Source organism: Oryza brachyantha, chromosome 2 (assembly GCF_000231095.2).
Source record: "Oryza brachyantha chromosome 2, ObraRS2, whole genome shotgun sequence".
In the NCBI taxonomy this organism is placed as follows: domain Eukaryota; kingdom Viridiplantae; phylum Streptophyta; class Magnoliopsida; order Poales; family Poaceae; genus Oryza; species Oryza brachyantha.
The window spans coordinates 19278766-19295769 of NC_023164.2; the positions used below are offsets into that span (position 1 = coordinate 19278766).

Here is a 17004-nt window from a genome sequence, read left to right on the forward strand (position 1 = left end):
TTTTTTACAGAGAGGTACGCAGAGGGGACAAGAGTGTGTTGGTATACTGGTAGTGCAGGCTCGCAGCAGTCGATCAGTCGATCCCTGCTCATGTGGGCTTCTGATTTCTGGTGCGCGTTTTCGTGCAGCCTGGGATGTTTTCTTTTGCTGAAGATTAAATAAAACATTGCATGCTCTATTTAATACTATAAACGATAAAATTAAATAATAAAAATAAAAAATATTTTAAAAGATAAGATGATGAACTTATATACAGAATGTTTTAAATACACCGTTTAACCATTTGAAAAACATAAGTACAGAAATCAAGAAAAAATTTAAGGGTACCGCAAAAGAACCCAGCCTTGGTCACTCATGTATTTGTACAGCTTGTTGCAGATCTGCATGTATATATACTGTGGTCCTGTACACTACAGCTAGCTAGCTACTCCTACCTAGCTTGATGTAGTGCAGAGCCAGCTAGGGTATTAATTTACCAGCCACAGGTGTTTCTGTGTGGCTGCCATTGGTCACTTGGAAGAGCAGCGAGGTTGGAAAAGTGCAAAAGGTGAAGGGGAAAAAGGGTGAGAATTTCTCTGTATTTTTTTTAAAAAAAATAAAAAGGTTGTGGTGATGTTTGGTACGAGAGACACACCTATATGTGGAAGTGGTATACCGTATAATATACAAGGCTTGCTTGATCAGTATACTAATGGATCAACAGTGTGCCTACTAGCTTGGATATCATTGTTTTAGTTAAGGCTATTCTGCACACTTGTGCTACTTGTGGTCCTGTACATGCTTAGCCTTCCCGATTTGGGTGTCAAATAATTAAGCACGGGTGTAGTAATTAATCGATCCAGCTGAGAGTGCTCTGATCTGAGGGAGGTTGTCACTTGGCGCTTTGGCAGGTGAGTGTGTGTACGTGATCCAACAGCCAGTGATGTTTGCCGCACAGGGTAAGCATACCAGCCAAACTTTACTCTCTTTTTCGGTGCGCATGTTCTCTAAATTATTAAACAATGTATTTTTTAATATATATATATAAGTTGTTTAAAAATTAAATTAATTAATTTGTCAAGTTTATAAAAAAATAATACTCAATTAACTATGTATTAATAGCTTTCTTTGTTTTACGTACGGTGATTAGACTGGTTGGGACCCTAAGCTGCGAGGTATATGTGCATCATTTGGGGATACCACTTTACAAGAGGTAGGATAGGTCGTCAACTTCAATAAAGATATTGGCACTGAAGGACCCAAGTACATTTAGAAATGCATACAGAGATAGATGTCGGAGATGTTGTCGTCTTCGTTCTAAAGTTAGCGTTGTTAAGATCTAGTGAAATGGTGCTGATGTGCTCATCGCAAATTGTGCTAGCTGTCGGGTTACCTATGTTGATGCTGTCTGGGTCATCATGTTTTGGAGTAGCTGTACTTCACTAATACATCGTTTAGACAAATGCAGCGATCTGTTATTAATGTATAAGGTTAAGTCTATTTTTAGTCTTTAAACTATGTTCGAAGCCTATTTGTTTTACACTATTAACCAAAAAAAATGTCATTTTTCATCTCCAACTTTTTCATGTAAGAACAAATAACAGTGTAAGCATTTTTCTTTCATGGTGATTTTGATTTATATGATAGTAGTTCTATATAGAGTAATTTTGCAGTTCTTGAGTAGTCACTGAGAGATGCCAAAATTTTAGTGTAAAAATTTTGGTACCTCATGTCACCTTCTCAAGTACTCTAAAATTGCTCTTCTATATAAACTTCAAATTGATAAGTTTAATGATTGTGGACATTATTAAATGCCATCAGTATCAGCAAAATGTGCATAAAAACTAGAAGAGAGGAATTCGATCATTTCAAGTAAAACTAGTTTTGAAATATGTTCCGAGCATTATTTGTCCTGTTTTAAAAATCAACGGTAGAAAACAAGCCCCAATTTTGTAATTCAAGCCTCAAGGTCAAAAATCGAGTTAGAGCAAAATTCTTTTGTCAAAAAGGAACTTTACCGTAATTTGTTACATAAATGCCTTAACATCTTAATCCTGCAATCGTGCAAGAAAAAGGCTATTAGTTGTTAAGACATCGAACTCCGGTGTAGCTGTCAAAATCATTTGATATAATTCACATTCAGATATATCACTAACAGTGAAATCTACATTCTTAAGTTCATCATTAGAAATGATTTATCTCTTTCACCTAAACATCTACCTTGTACACTAATTTATTTTGTTCCCTCCGTATTTTAATAGATGACGCTGTTAACTTTTCGTTACATGTTTGATCATTCACCTTATTAAAAATACTTACATGATTATCATTTGTTTTGTTATGGTTGGATTTATTAATACATATATATTTTAATTATAATTTACATTTTTACATATTTACACAAACTTTTCGAATAAAACAAATGATCAAATATGTACGAAAAAGTCAAAACGTTATCTATTTTAAATATAGGGGCGATAGCATTTAAGATAATGATTAAGACCACTTTACTTGATCCTCAGGCATCAATTCTCAATCACTTAATTGTCCATCAGTCCATCACTGTACACTGAAATCAAACTCATGATAGGAGTAGTTGAAAATAGTAGTGTAGAGAAGTTCCCCACCAAAAAAAAAGGAAAAATGGTGTAGAGGAGTTCTCCCTAAAACAAGGGTAAATGCAGTAGAGAAGTAACAATGGGCCTGGCAGGAACCAACAACCCAAATTATTTCGGGCCTTTGGGCCATCATAGCAGCAACCACAAGCTCATTAGCTGAACGAAAAAGGCCCAGCTCACTACATCGTTTCGTTTCTTTTCTTTCTCTCTCTCATTTGCAGGAACTGTTTTCCCCTGGTACGTGGAACAGTTTTTTTTTCTGGTAAGTTTTAGGTCAAACATGGCAGGGGTACTACATTTTTTAAGCGTTATAATTCTTAAGATAGTAACGGTAATTACCGTAATTTTTAGCGTAAAATTTGATACTATTATTTTCTCGTGGAACATCATAATATTTATCTATTTCACAATCATGTACTGTACAGGTGCGCTGCAGCATAATCAATACTGCTTAAAACATGTATAGGAAGTTAGAAACCAACAGAAATGGTGACCAAACTCTTCACAATCCCAGTGATTAAACTACGGAGCAGATGGAGCCTGATCTGCAGATTACAACAACTGGGACGGCGAAGCTGGCAGCGATGGGCGACGTTGGTTCGCCGGTCACCCTCGAGACAATTGCGCCGCGACGCTGACGCCGAGAGCGACGGCGATCGAGAGATAGCCCGTTGGCAGTGGCGCCGGAAGAGAAGGAAGCTGAAGTGAAAGGCGCTGCGCTGGCCGAACACCACGTGGCTGATTATTATATTTGTAAATAAAAGATTGTTTATAAATAAGACTTATATATATATATATTGATTTAAAAGTCAAAGATAAAAAATAAAATATGATAAAGAAATCATCAAAATTAACTTTAAATTTACTATTAAAGTTTTTAAATTTTAACTTATAAATATAAACATAATCGAAAATATAGATACCCAGCCCACGATCGACGTCGCTGTCGCTCGGTCAATAGAGATAGGATTTTTTTTTTCTGCCGATCAGCTTGTGATCGGGCAGGCAGCTAGCTAGTGTTTGTGTTATGTGCCTGTGTGGCAGAGATGTGGGGGTACAGATTCCACTGGATTCAGCACTGCATACCTGCATTTCTTGTAGATTTCAGGAATTTTAGTTGGTTCAGTGTTCTCGTCAGATTATTTAGTATCTCCCGAATCTACTGGAACATATATGCCTATGAGCTAGTAGTAGCTAGGAAATGTGTATCATTCTAATTTTACGTTCCTTTTGACTTAGTAAACAGGGTTTGTAATTTCGTTCTGAAATTCTCGGAAATTTTGATATAGAGTTCAATAACGTATTATTTTCCGAAATAATCATTTGTATTTTCAAAATTGATTTATTTGGTGAGAATAATCATTATTAGCATTTAAATTTAAATTTTTTTCCGAAATTTCTGTCCCTCGGTACAAAAGTGTATACCGAAATTTTAAACTATGGTAGTAAATTGGAGGACTAGTTTTGGTTGGAGGGCCGGAGCCCGGAGGCAATTTGGAAACTAGTTCACTGTTCACTTCGGCTACTGTCCACAGAAAACATCAGGGAGTCGTTATAGGACCAGATACTGTAAACATCACTAATTAATCAGAAACGAGATGGCACCGATCATCATGGCGGCGGATGAATCTGTGCATACATACAACAGAATCTGAACACGCGTGATGTCAATCCCTGTTGCATTGAGAGGGAAATGCACTAGAGAATAAATTAACACAAACATGATGTGATTCCTGCATTGGTCATTATCTAAAAAAAGATTCTTGCACTGGTGCATGTAGAGTACATCATCTTGCTGCTGTTATATGCGCCCCTTTACTGGCATGAGGTTGCCAAGTAGAGTACCAAAGGCCACGAATCCATGAGGTCGAATGCATGTAGACCGTTCGAGGAGAAGAGGATTGCTGACCTTCCGAACTCCAATGAGTCAGGAAGACGTGGAGGATCGCTGACAGAAACTAGTCAGCACCAGATATCGAGGAGAGATTTGAGTCCAGTCCACTAGACATCACACGACGGTATTCGAAAGCAGGTGAGGTGAGCTCGCTCTATTTTGCAGCTCGTTTAACATGAACGGATCATTTGCAGCGTGATCATTCTCGTCAGATCTCTTCAGAGGTAACAGCATCTTGGGAGAGTAGTACTTGTTCGTAGTCCCCAATCTGACGGTAGTTGGGACAGCAGAATCCGCGAGGATCTTCAGCGACTCGGACCGGAATTTTCCATGTCTGTCCAACGCCGTGGAATATGGACTGTATCAGCGAGAGTTATTTTTAAGAGCAATTTTCTCATCCTTGATAATGTATCATGAGGTACTACTATTTTTATATAAAATTTGGTATCTCTTGGTACCTTAAGTAATAGAAAGTACCAAATTTTATATAGAAAACAGTGATACCTCATAGTAACTCTTTAAGGATAGGAAAAATGCTCTATTTTTAATGGTACTTTTCTTATATGTCTGAACTTAAAACTAACAACCAATCAGATGTGTTTGTTTAATTGTTTTGAAACCTGAGAAAAGGGAATCACTCGGTGGAATATCAGATCGACAACGTTGCCGCTTACGAGTTACTAATTCCGGAGAGACAGAAAGAGCACTCAGTCTGATCTCAGATCATACATGATTCGGATCACGGGGTACAGGCATACAGTTCACCGCATCTGAGCAATGTAAGGTCAGTGTTGGCATGGGACAATCTTGATAAACAAATGATTGAGTCATGTTCCTCTTTCAAGAGTAGAGAACCAGCGTGCAAAATAAGCTCATTTCGGCAGCAGCCAGTCATTTTCGCAGTCCCATAATTGAGTTGAAGAGGGCAACATTAACTGAACGCATGATAATTGAACAGATCTAGAACAAAGTTGACTGCTCCTGTTGCCCCACTCTCAGACGTTTCTTCCCAGTTCTAGCCAGTGCTCGACCGAGGGAGGCTAACTTTGACTCTATTCCAAAGTTTTACTCACATCATTTATTATATATCTCGAGGTACCGGTATCTCGTGATACCAAATCATTTCTGATCGTTAGATTCAACATCAACAGTATACATCCTATTTAGCAGTAGATCCAATAATGAGAAACGATTTAGTACCTCAAGATAAAAAAGAAGGATATGAGTAAATATATATATATATATATATATATATATATATATATATATATATATATATATATATATATATATATATATATATATATATATATATATATATATATATATGTGTGTGTGTGTGTATGCCCTCCTAGTTTAGGTCGCTTTTAGATTGCATAAACTAAGGCCTAATTATGCTGCAACAGCTAATTAGCACCTACGATTTTGTTATATTTGACTACACAGACATATAAAAGCTTTCGATTTGCCGCCTGTAAGCAGTACAAAAAGGTACCAGTACTTGCAATGGGTCCTTTGGAGCTTCCTAGGGCCATACTTAAGTTTCTATATTAGAGCCCGTTTAGTTCCCAAAATATTTTTCCCAAAAACATCACATCGAATATTTGAACATCTAAATAGAACATCTACATGGATGAAAAAACTAATTACACAGTCATGAGGAAATCATGAGACGAACCTTTTGAGCCTAATTATCCATGATTAGTCATAAGTGCAACAGTAACCCATATGTGCTAATGATGGATTAATTAGGCTCAAAAGATTCGTCTCGTGGTTTTTAGCTGAACTATGAAATTCTTTTTTTATTCACTTTTAAAAACCACTTTCAATATCCGATCAAACATTCGACGTGACATCTTAAATTTTCTTTTTCGGACTCCTTAGTTAAACCCAGAAAAAAAACCCAATGCTAGCTATAACTCGTACAAAACAAATCGACAATGGAGTGCTACGCTTGCACGCATGATGATCGCTAATTAGCAACGTTAACAATCACCCGAAACTTAATTTAATTAAATACTTAACGTACGACGACGCCATCGGGTTGGTTGGCTCTTTTGAACTGGCTCTCTCCCACAGCCCCACCATACTAATCTCCTGAAAAATCTAATTAATCTTGGCCTGGTCCAAGCTGATGACTAGGATTGGCACGATCAACGGATCAAGCCTAGCCATGACGAGAGCCATTTCCCGGTTGTCTTCTCCCAAGTTGGCTTGTTTAGCCAACTTCAACTTGATCTAATGCGTTCTTTGTTGGTTAGATAAAGATGAAATATAAAAAATTCAATAATTTTTATAGCTATTTTACGATGTAAACAATAAAATTAATTACTACAAAGTTAAAAATCGATTTTAGTAACATGAGATTATTAATTTCTATGTAGAAACTTTTTAAAAAATTATATCATTTATCAGTTCGAAAAGTACACGGATAAAAGGCCGAGGAATAATCTGCATAAAGAGAAAGCAGCCGTGCGTCACTTATCAAAATGGAAAAGGAAAAGGGTAAAGCCGCCGTGAAGCCCATCAAGGCTGATCACTGATCTGTTCTTCTCTACCGATCGGCTGGTACGGTCAGTGTACGGCTCTAAAGAATCAGGCAAACTCGGTGTTGTCGCGCAACCATTGCACTGACCCCAGCTAACCACTTTGCTTAATTAACCAAAGAAAAATGGACGTGGTCACTTTCTTGATCGCTGCTGACTCGACTGGCTCTAACAATATTTTAATCAAGAGAGTTAACGCATATATATATTACTGATCCAGCGCTAACGAAGTGGTTGGCTATTAGGTCAGTGGCAATACATTAACCAGCAACTGCAGCACATGATCTCAAAGATAATGCAACTAGGCAGCACCGGTTAGATGCAGTATATCGTCGGTTAATGCTACTGTTGCCGTCATGTGCACATCTCAGCAAATGTATATGGAGTTTGTTTAGTGGGCAGCTGACTTTCTGAAGAGGTAATTGATCGGTGCATCGAACGATTCAGCGAAGCGCTATCAGGCTATCAGCCAATGGTGTGCAAGTATACAAGGCGCTGATCGAGCTGTACGTTCTATCCCGGTACCGTACGAAAACCATGCCTAATTAATTAACTTGTTTCAGCATCTATGTTAGCTTGGATGCCCTACAAACTACCTTATTAATTGAAGAAAATGATCAAAACAAAAATATCGTTAGTTAAGGTGGGTTTATACCATAGAGATCCGCACATCATAGAATTGGAAATGTCTGAAAAATTGGATTAAAAATTACTGAAAATACAGGATAAATAGTCTGTACCAAAATAAACACATGTTAAAATATAAAGAAATTGGAAGATTGGAGGGTTTGCCACTTCCTTTCTAGTTGCATAAATCATAAAGCATCGTCATAATGAGTATGGGTGAAAATGGGATGGATATTTTCTGCGCAGCCGAACTAAGGCTTGTGAGAAGAATATGAGAGACATCGAAAATTTGATACCTGATACTATTTAAATTCGAACACAATTCCACTAAAATGGGTTAGGATATGTAAAGAAGTATATATGCTTGTGTGTCCTATATTAACAAATATATAATGAAATATAGTATGACATGACATATATATATATATAAATATAATAAAAGATATGTTAATCACCATTTTATTAGCTCAGAAGTAATATTGTATATTTTTCTTGATGTATCTTTTTTAAAACTCTAATTACCTTTCTTAATTTAATATGTACGTATGTCTGTACATACATACACATGTATGTATGTTCAAAAGGAAAAGCATGCCAGATAGTGTAACAGGAATTTCGTGATCCGACCATACCCAACATGATTTCATCCTAACTATATGAGATGACAGATACTATGTTTACCAAAGGTTAAGGCTAAGAAAAACCGATTTTGTTGTCTCTCAATAAAATAAATGAGTAATGAATAAGTGTGGAAGGATAGACGTGGATAGTATGTGAATAAATTTAAAAGTGAAGTGATTGATGGAAAAACAGACAGTGAACAATGGTATAAATCCTTATATTTAGAATAATATTTAAATCTTAGAATTTTTTATTATAAATTTTTATATTTTGGAATGAATATAATAAAATGCAATTACGTACAATACCAAAACAAACTCATGCTAAAGCATGATTAGCATCTAAGAATAGGAAGAATACACAACTGTCATGTAAGAATACTAGAATGTGTGCCTTTAAATGGTTCAGAAAACACAGGAATTTCATAGAAACTTGAATGTGATAAGAGAGAGAGAAATGGAGAGCGCGCATTGGACTTCTTAAAGAAATTGAGCTTATTTTTATTTTCTTTATGAAATTAGGGGGCTAGGAAGTCAATCCTAAATTTTAGCACGCTATCCTTTGTTTCAAAAAGGACTTCGTAGATAAAAAATCCCGAGAATTTCAACCCTCCAAATTTTCTATGAAAATCATCAGTTCCAAAGGTTCCAATTATGATTGGCTTTAAAAAAGAATATTAGAGCATCCAAAAAAAATGCTAATATTTGCTATCCAGAAACTTGTATTGGGTTCATCTAAAAAATAATGGGTATAAAAATTACACTCTTCTAACAGAAATCTAAAAATAAATAACTTGTATTAGAAACCCATATTTTTAGAGCAATTTTACCACTTCCGAGTATGTACCATGAAGTACCACTGTTTTCTATGTAAAATTTGGTACCTATTGTTACCTTAGATATTAGAAGGTATTAAATTTTAAGCTTTTTTACCATTCTTGAAAAAGTACCTCAAGATACAACCCTTTCTACTGTGAAAAGTATGGTACCTTAAGGTACATCGTACCTTGAGTACCTAAGTTATTTTTCAAGGATGATAAAAAAAAGCCCCCAAATTTTATATAGAAAACAGTGGTACTCCTCATGGATTGAAAAATGCTCATATTTTTAACTCAAATTTAGGACACAATTAAGCTAATTTTAGGCATGAGTAAATATTGAAAATGCATTTGGTAACCTGTTGGATATATATTTTCTAATCTAATTTCTAAAATTTTGTTTTAGAAATTAATTTTAGACATCTCTTATAGATACTCTTCACGTCTAATGGAGCCGTACGGTTATGTTTCTGGTTTCGTTAAAAAGTTAGACAAACTCTATCTCAGAGAAGACGGCTGAATCCTAAAAAAACGAGGAGAAGAAGACTGCCGAGCTGCATCCAGCTGGCTGGCTTCTCCATCACAGAGTACAAATTGCGTTTATCTAGTCCTTCTACTTTCAGTTAGTGCCGTACGGCAGGTCCTGTAATTTTGAATGGCAACGTTTCCCCCTAACACTGCATCTAACCTAACAAGATGCAGACTTGTTGCAAAGAAACGAGGTGCTGCGAGGAAGACTACTAGTAATGGCATCCTTGATTTTTTTTGGTCCGGAGAGAGAGTTACGTTCGCCCACACGTTTCCTGGCATGGTGACCAGTCTACGCAGCCTCCCGATGTACCGTGCAGAGTTTGGACCATCCGAACCGTACCGGCACCACTAGCAGTCTAGCACTCTACCTCCAACTATCTATGGATGGCTTTCCTTGTGCGTTCGTGTGTGTAAAGCTGTGATTACACCAAAAGTCTAGCTCTATTTCAATCGAACTTTATATATAAAGATGATTAAGTGGGCTCTGCAGTTTTTAAAGCCAGATAAATTGGGCTCACTCGTTTGTTAAAGGACTACATCAAACTTTATATAAAGCAGTAGAATGCTCCCCCTCAAAACATCACCCTATATTTTGGTAACGAGAATCTTTCAAGTGCACAAACCACGCTATGGCCTGTTTGGGGAGTTTTTTTTTAACTCCAGCTTTTTTCTGCCAGAAGCTGCCCAAAACGATTCGCAGTTTTTTACAGATTCTGGAAAATAAACTAAGAATCCAGAAGCTACGGAAGTTGGAGAAGCTGGGTTTAGGAGCTTTTCTAAATTCTCAGAAGCTGGTGACTAAACATCTGCTTCTCAAAATCTAAACCTCTCTAAACATGCCCTATGCAAATGAAAAAAGCACTTGACCTGACGGTAACACAATTCCCAGCAGGCCACACTCCCTCCCCAGTCACACCCCAGTCACAGGCGTGACTCCAAATGTATACCGTGACATTATGGGGTTGACTGTTTAGTTTTTTTTATAAAAAATGTCAAGTAATATATTTATAACAAAAAATAATGTATGAATAAATTATATATATATATATTTAGTGATTTAAAAGTCAAAGTTAAAAAATAAACTTTAGTGAAAACAATCTTAAAATCAACTTTTATCTTAAGGTTAAAAATTCAAATTTTATTTTATAACGTACATCTCACAAAGTTACGAGTCAAAAACAAGCAAAGATCATGCATGGAAACCGGCAAACCGGGCACCCAGTCGGTCATCCACCTAGCAGTACACAAGTGTACCAATCCGAGGACTACCGTTTCCACCCGGGGTCCCGGGCCAGGCCAAAATGCCCCCAGAACGCCAAAGCGCGCAGTAGAAAAAAATCGTCGCGGAAGTTGCCGCACGCAGGGGCAGGGCGGGCCGCTCCGTCACTCGTCGTTGCCGCCGATGTGAAACCGATCCTACGAGAGGAGGGCAGTGGCCCGTCGTAGTAGCCCGTAGCTTTCCGCGGGCGACGGAGGCCTCCTCCCGTCGTCTCGGCATTTTACACGTTCGCCTCCGCGCGCGCGAACGTCTACGAAATCGAAGGATCTGCAGATGCCGCCGGCCGCTCCCCCACCAGGCCACTGATCCAGGCAGTTTTGGGTAGATATTGACGTGCTGAAGTAATCACGCAGCGTGTGCAGTGGTGCACAGTACCGGTGTTGTCCTTCCTTGGCGTTACTGCGTTTGCTCGTTCGATTGATGAGTACGTTCCGGTTCCGCAACCAGCCCAGAATTGGGACGTACGGCGGCCTACGGCGTGTACGATTGGAGAGACCGGGGGGGGGGGGGGGGGGGGGGGGCGGGGTGGGAGGGCCGAGTGAGGTGAGCCTGCCAACCAAAAAAAGAAAATCGAACTCCACAAAACTAAATTGAAGTCGAGGAGCTGCGTTGCTGCATGCACGGTCCTGGGAGCTTTGCAGTTTCATCTTTTCACATACTTATAGATTAAAATTTAATTTTTTGATCTTAAATTTAGATTAAATTTTAGAGTTTTTTATCCTAGTTTATTTTATCTGTTTAGCTTTTAGATCAATAAAAATATGTATATAAAAATTTTATTAATAAAAACCACCAAACAATCAGCCTCTTGGTAGAAGTCTTGAGAAGAGGTAGCCAAACCAACTACTGTCCCATATGCGCATTTTGCACGAGCTTGAGAGAGAGAAAGCACGTACCAGGGCCAGATCCGCATCTGGCGCTTTATTCGTTTCGATCTGACCGGCGAAAATGCTTGCAGTATTTAATATATCGAGGTGTTTACCTGAAAGTTCCAGTTTGCAATTTGCCAGTAGTTTGTATGCTAAACAAAATTATCCACAGAAGAACTTTCCAAATTTCCTTTCAAGGTTGCATGGTAAAAAAGAATTATCCACGGCGAACTTTCGTACTGCTTGCTCCCAAATGCTTTGGTGACATGGATCCCTCAGTACTTTTATGGTCAGCAGCAGTACTTCTTTAAGGAATGCTTATCGCTTCTTTTTTTTCCCCTTCCTCGCTTTGTCGACGCACTTGCCTACATCAACAGCGCCTTTTTTTTTTCACAGATATGACTGCGAAATATGATCTTCTTATCGACGTGCTAGTAATGCACGTACATGCTGCATTTATCTTGAACAAATTGGATGCAAAACCGGACGTCCCAAATCCTTTGCAGAGAAACAAAACGGGGGGGAAACGGTGTACCACATGGAAGAGTTCGTGCACACGTTGTAGTGTTGCGCTGCACGTTCTGAGAAACCGTGACCGAGTAACCGACCACATGACCACTCGGAAGGTCGCCTGTGGCCACATGGTCGCAGCCGTCAGACGAATCAATCGTTCATCCCGTGCCCCGTTTTATCGGCTTATTCGAAAGTAGGATTTGGGATTGGATCGATCCTCGTTTATAGTTTGAAACTTTGAATTCATTTTCTTAAACAGCTAAATTGTGTATTTATGAAAAAAAATAATTCTCTTAAAAATTAGATAAATTTACCTTTTCAAAATTATAATAGTTAATAATAGTTTCATAATTCTGCTCGTTTTGAACAATAACATGGTTTTCTAAATTATATTTAACTGATTTTTTATTAAAATATATAAAAACAAATAAATAGTTGGTTTTATTGAAGTACTTTCTATAACTCATATGTATATATATTGTCTTAATATTTTCACATTAAATATTTTAAAAATTATTAATAGTTAAAATTTGAAACGTTTAACTACACTTTTATCGAAAATAATAAAAATCATAGACCTCTGGGGAGTATATGTTAATGACTTGGTTCGTTCTGTGTACGGGGAAACGCCCGTACGCACCACTGCGCACGCGCGCCATGCTGCGTGCCTGCGTTTGCCCGTCTCCTATAAAACAACCCCGTTATCACGTTCGCCTGCCACTACAAGGTCGCTTCCGCTCGCTTTAGAAACACCAAAGTCTACCGCCGATAGGGAGAAGCCGGCGACGGCGTTCCGGCCGGTAGCTTAGCTGCACCTGCATCTGATCTACATGCACGCGAGGCGGCACAGAGGCTTCCGGCTCGGCCGGAAGCTGCTCGGGCTGTGGCGATGGGCGCTCTGCCACCGCCGGCGCCGGCGCGGCCGCGGGTACATCCGCTTGCAGCCGTGCCCACCGGGAGGCAGCTCACCTCTTCTGGCCAGGAGCGGGAGCGCCAAGAAGCTGCCGCACCAGCAGCAGCAGATCGTGGTGCATCAGCGGGGCGAGGCGCCGGGGATGCTCAAGTGGGGGCGGTCGCTGGCGCGGCGGATGAGGCTACTCCGGCGCAGGGGCTCCGGCGGCGACGGCCGGATCCTGGAGGACGCCCCGGGGGAGGCGACGACGCCCAAGGGGCAGGTGGCCGTGTACGTGGGCGGCGGCGAGCCAGGGGAGTCCATGAGGTACGTGGTGCCGGTGGTGTACTTCAACCACCCGCTGTTCGGGGAGCTGCTCCGCGAGGCCGAGGAGGAGTTCGGGTTCGCCCACCCTGGCGGCATCACCATCCCCTGCGCCGCCGCGCGGTTCGAGCGCGCGGCCGCCGTGGCCGCCGCCGGCGGCGGCGGCAGGAAGGCGCCCGCCTGGTGGTAGCACGTGGCCGCGCCATGCCCGGTGCATGTACATACACATGTGTGCTCGACTGAATAGGACTCGAACGTGTATGTGTATCCGTTTTTTTTTTCTTTTCCTTGCTCCCCTCTCTCTGTGGGTGTGCATGTCTGCACGCGATGATGTGAGGAGGCTAGTCAGTAGATTTTACAGATGGAGGATGCTAATAGATCACCGTTTTTTTGCCCCAAGATCCTCGATCTTTGCTACGCCGAATTGTGTGTTCTTGTCAAAGCTAGTAAGATCCAGTACGTGCAGGAATTGATTAAGCCGTTGTGAAGATCTCTGCTACTTCCAGCCGGCTTCCTGAATCTGACCTTCAAACCGAGGTCAGTTGGGCGATGCAGCAAGCAACTTCCACGCAAGTAGACACTGTACACCTCTGCTGTTAGCCATCCCAAGAGATGCTTGCAGATTAGCTCAAACGGAGTGCAGCTTTGTCTCGAGCGTCTTGGTCACTGCACCTGCACCGCAGTTTTAGCACAAGACGTAGAGTAATTCTTTTGTTCGTTCGATACATGATCAGGTGTTTGGCATCTGTACTTCTCCAATCTCCACGGTATCTGTCATCAAGTGTAGTGAGAAAAATTATTCGTGTTATATAGTTAGTAGTAATTTGCGCCTTACGGCCATTAATTATCGTTAATCTGCTGGAGCAGTTTGGAATTTTGGACGATCAGGTATAATCTTCTCAGTGAACCCGGAACTGGAGAGCTTGAATGTGAGTTTCTCGTCTACTTTTATTTCAGCTTGTGCTCCACAGCTAGACGCTCATGGCTCATGCAAACGATGGGAGATGCCAAAGACTCGAGGACAACGAGAGGGCAATCATGCACGACGCTGCTGTCCATCTCTGAAAGGGCAACCGAGACGATTACGCTTGTGCGGCTGAATTCCAGCCCCAATCTGACTTGTTTGTGATCGAGGGCGTTACGATTTTACGCAATCGATGCGGGTGGAGGCGTGTGGGCACCCGGCAAACAAAGATCTTTGTGCTGATGAACATCTGATTGATTGGCCTCGCCGAATTAAATCGCCGAAACACACTAATGAAATTGTAGAAATTATACCCAACGGATACATCAAGTTGTTGGCCCATGAAGCAGACTCAACAACGGGTATACTTTGACGGTATCCATCGGCAGCGTCTGTGTTTCAATTTTCTGCCTGATGAGTCAGCATCAACAAGAACACAAGCACCATGCCCCATGGAATGGGCCAGTACGGAGCATCACCGCTGCCTTTTTTCTCTGCCTTGATGCTCCCTAATAGCAACGAGGATAGCACTATAGCAGCAGAGAATAATAACCACCACGTGACATCAATTTGCAGTGAACGTTTACGGAGTTCCAATCCTAGTCCAAGCCTGCATCTGGCCGCATCTGGCCAGGATGTCCCACTGAGAAACATCAAACAAGAAAAACCATTGAAGCAGGGACATTCTGGGAGAAAAAGTGCAGCTTATCCGGAAAATGACGGAAGAACTGCTCTCGTGCAATATATGTCGTTCTGCTACTACGAGCTGACGAACCCTCATCTCTCTTCTTACAAGGTTCATCATGACACTTAAGAATGATGCAGAGGCCTCTTGCTGAGGGGACAGAGTCATTGTCCACCAAGAAATTGTTTGTTCAGGTTCTGCGAACAAGGGGATCAAACAAGAAACTAGTGACAAATCCACAACAAGCCAGACAAAAATTTTAGCACTTAATCTGGTACTGGTGGTGCAGACCAACTTACTTTAGCCTTCCAGTCGTAGAGAAAAAAAAAGGTTGGATTTTGGTTGCTGATGCATGAATCAACTGTGTGTCTATCAGTCTATGTGACAAGGATAGGAGAGTAACAGTAACAGTGTCGCACATTACCTGTTCCTGTCACGTCCTCCCGTTCTGGGCCAACGCATCGGACGCACGGAGGTCGAGTCCCCCCGTCCGGCCCAAAACGTAAGGAGAGCACAGGCCGCGATATAGCGTCGTGGCCCTGCCGCCCATGGCTAATGTTGGGCCAGACCAGAGCAAACGTATAGGTATAGGAATATAGGATCACAGTATGAAGCTGAACGATTTTTTTGGATATTTAATTTTATTTATTTTCACAAATTTGATTTTTTATTTCAAAAATTCACAGATCTAACCTCTTATCGTCCTCTAGGAGGGCGGAAAGCCAACATGGCACATGGCATGGCGGACAACAGTGAACATGATGACGGCGCTCGACGATTTTTTGTATTTTGCCCCTTTTTGCCGTTACAGGGGAGGTAAGGGGTTTTATGCAAAAATTCAAAATTGCTGCTCGTGTCCGAGAACTTTTTGATTAAACCATAGATTGATACATATATGTATAATGTATGTAATTGTTTAATCACAACTACTAACTTAGCTTAGTGGTTACGGTCCCTAACCAGAGGTCGAATGAAAAATCAAATTTGTGAATTATTTAATAAATAAAATTAAAAATCCAAAAAATTAGAAGCTGAACACCAACCTGCCGTGCAGAGGATTCTGGAATCGGAGGCAGCTTATCTGAGGGATGTCCAAATGTAGCAGTATCGTTTCGTTTTTTCATGAAAAAACATATTTAAAAAATAATTTGTAATAAAACTTTTATATACGTGAATGAAAAATAAACTACAATAAAAATTCTAAATTAACTTCAAATATAAAATTAAAAATTTAATTTTTAGTTTGTAAGCATAAGCGTAAGAGAAAGATGACAATAGTAGAGTATAGAATTAATGTTTTTCTAATCCATACCCGCAACAATAAACTTTTTTTTATCCACATCAACAATAAAAACTTATTATATTATATTATGTATAAAGATCGAGTTGGTACGATCTCTAAATCAATAAATAAAATATTTTTATTACAATTCTTTCCATTTTATTAACCTCTATCCATCCAGAGTTGATTCTAAACATTATTTTTTCCAAATCATTCTCTTTTCTTCGGATCGTTATGTTTTGCTTAAAAAAAAGTCAGCTAATAACAAACATATTGTGCGTGCCAATGGAAGTGGAAGAGCGAGCGGAGCCGCAGAGGCGGATTTAATATGGGGGCGGCGGGAGCTCAAGCCCCCACTATTCCCTTTAAAGCTATTAGAGCCCTTACGAAGACCCTCTAAAATTTTATATCAAAGATTAATAAAAAAAGTTAAAACTCTATCTCACATATTCAGACTTATCTCATTCGTCAGATCCGCCGCCGGCTGAGCGCGTGGCTTTTGGTCGCTAGGAATCTCTGATGCAAGCAACACCTCACCAACCGTCTGCATCGTCCGAGATAAG

General features: G+C 40.1%; 1 protein-coding gene across 1 annotated transcript; it reads left to right on the forward strand.

The window, feature by feature from the left end:
- Window positions 1–13031: 13031 nt before the first annotated feature.
- Window positions 13032–14416, forward strand: LOC121053565 (auxin-responsive protein SAUR36-like). Its single transcript, XM_040521072.1, has one exon. It carries the CDS (start codon window positions 13125–13127, stop codon window positions 13698–13700), a length of 576 nt encoding a protein of 191 aa, XP_040377006.1. The 5' UTR covers window positions 13032–13124; the 3' UTR covers window positions 13701–14416.
- Window positions 14417–17004: the final 2588 nt, after the last annotated feature.

Coding starts and splice junctions, on each gene's coding strand:
- LOC121053565 (XM_040521072.1), top strand. CDS start 13,125: ATGCACGCGAGGCGGCACAGAGGCTTCCGGCTCGGCCGGAAGCTGCTC.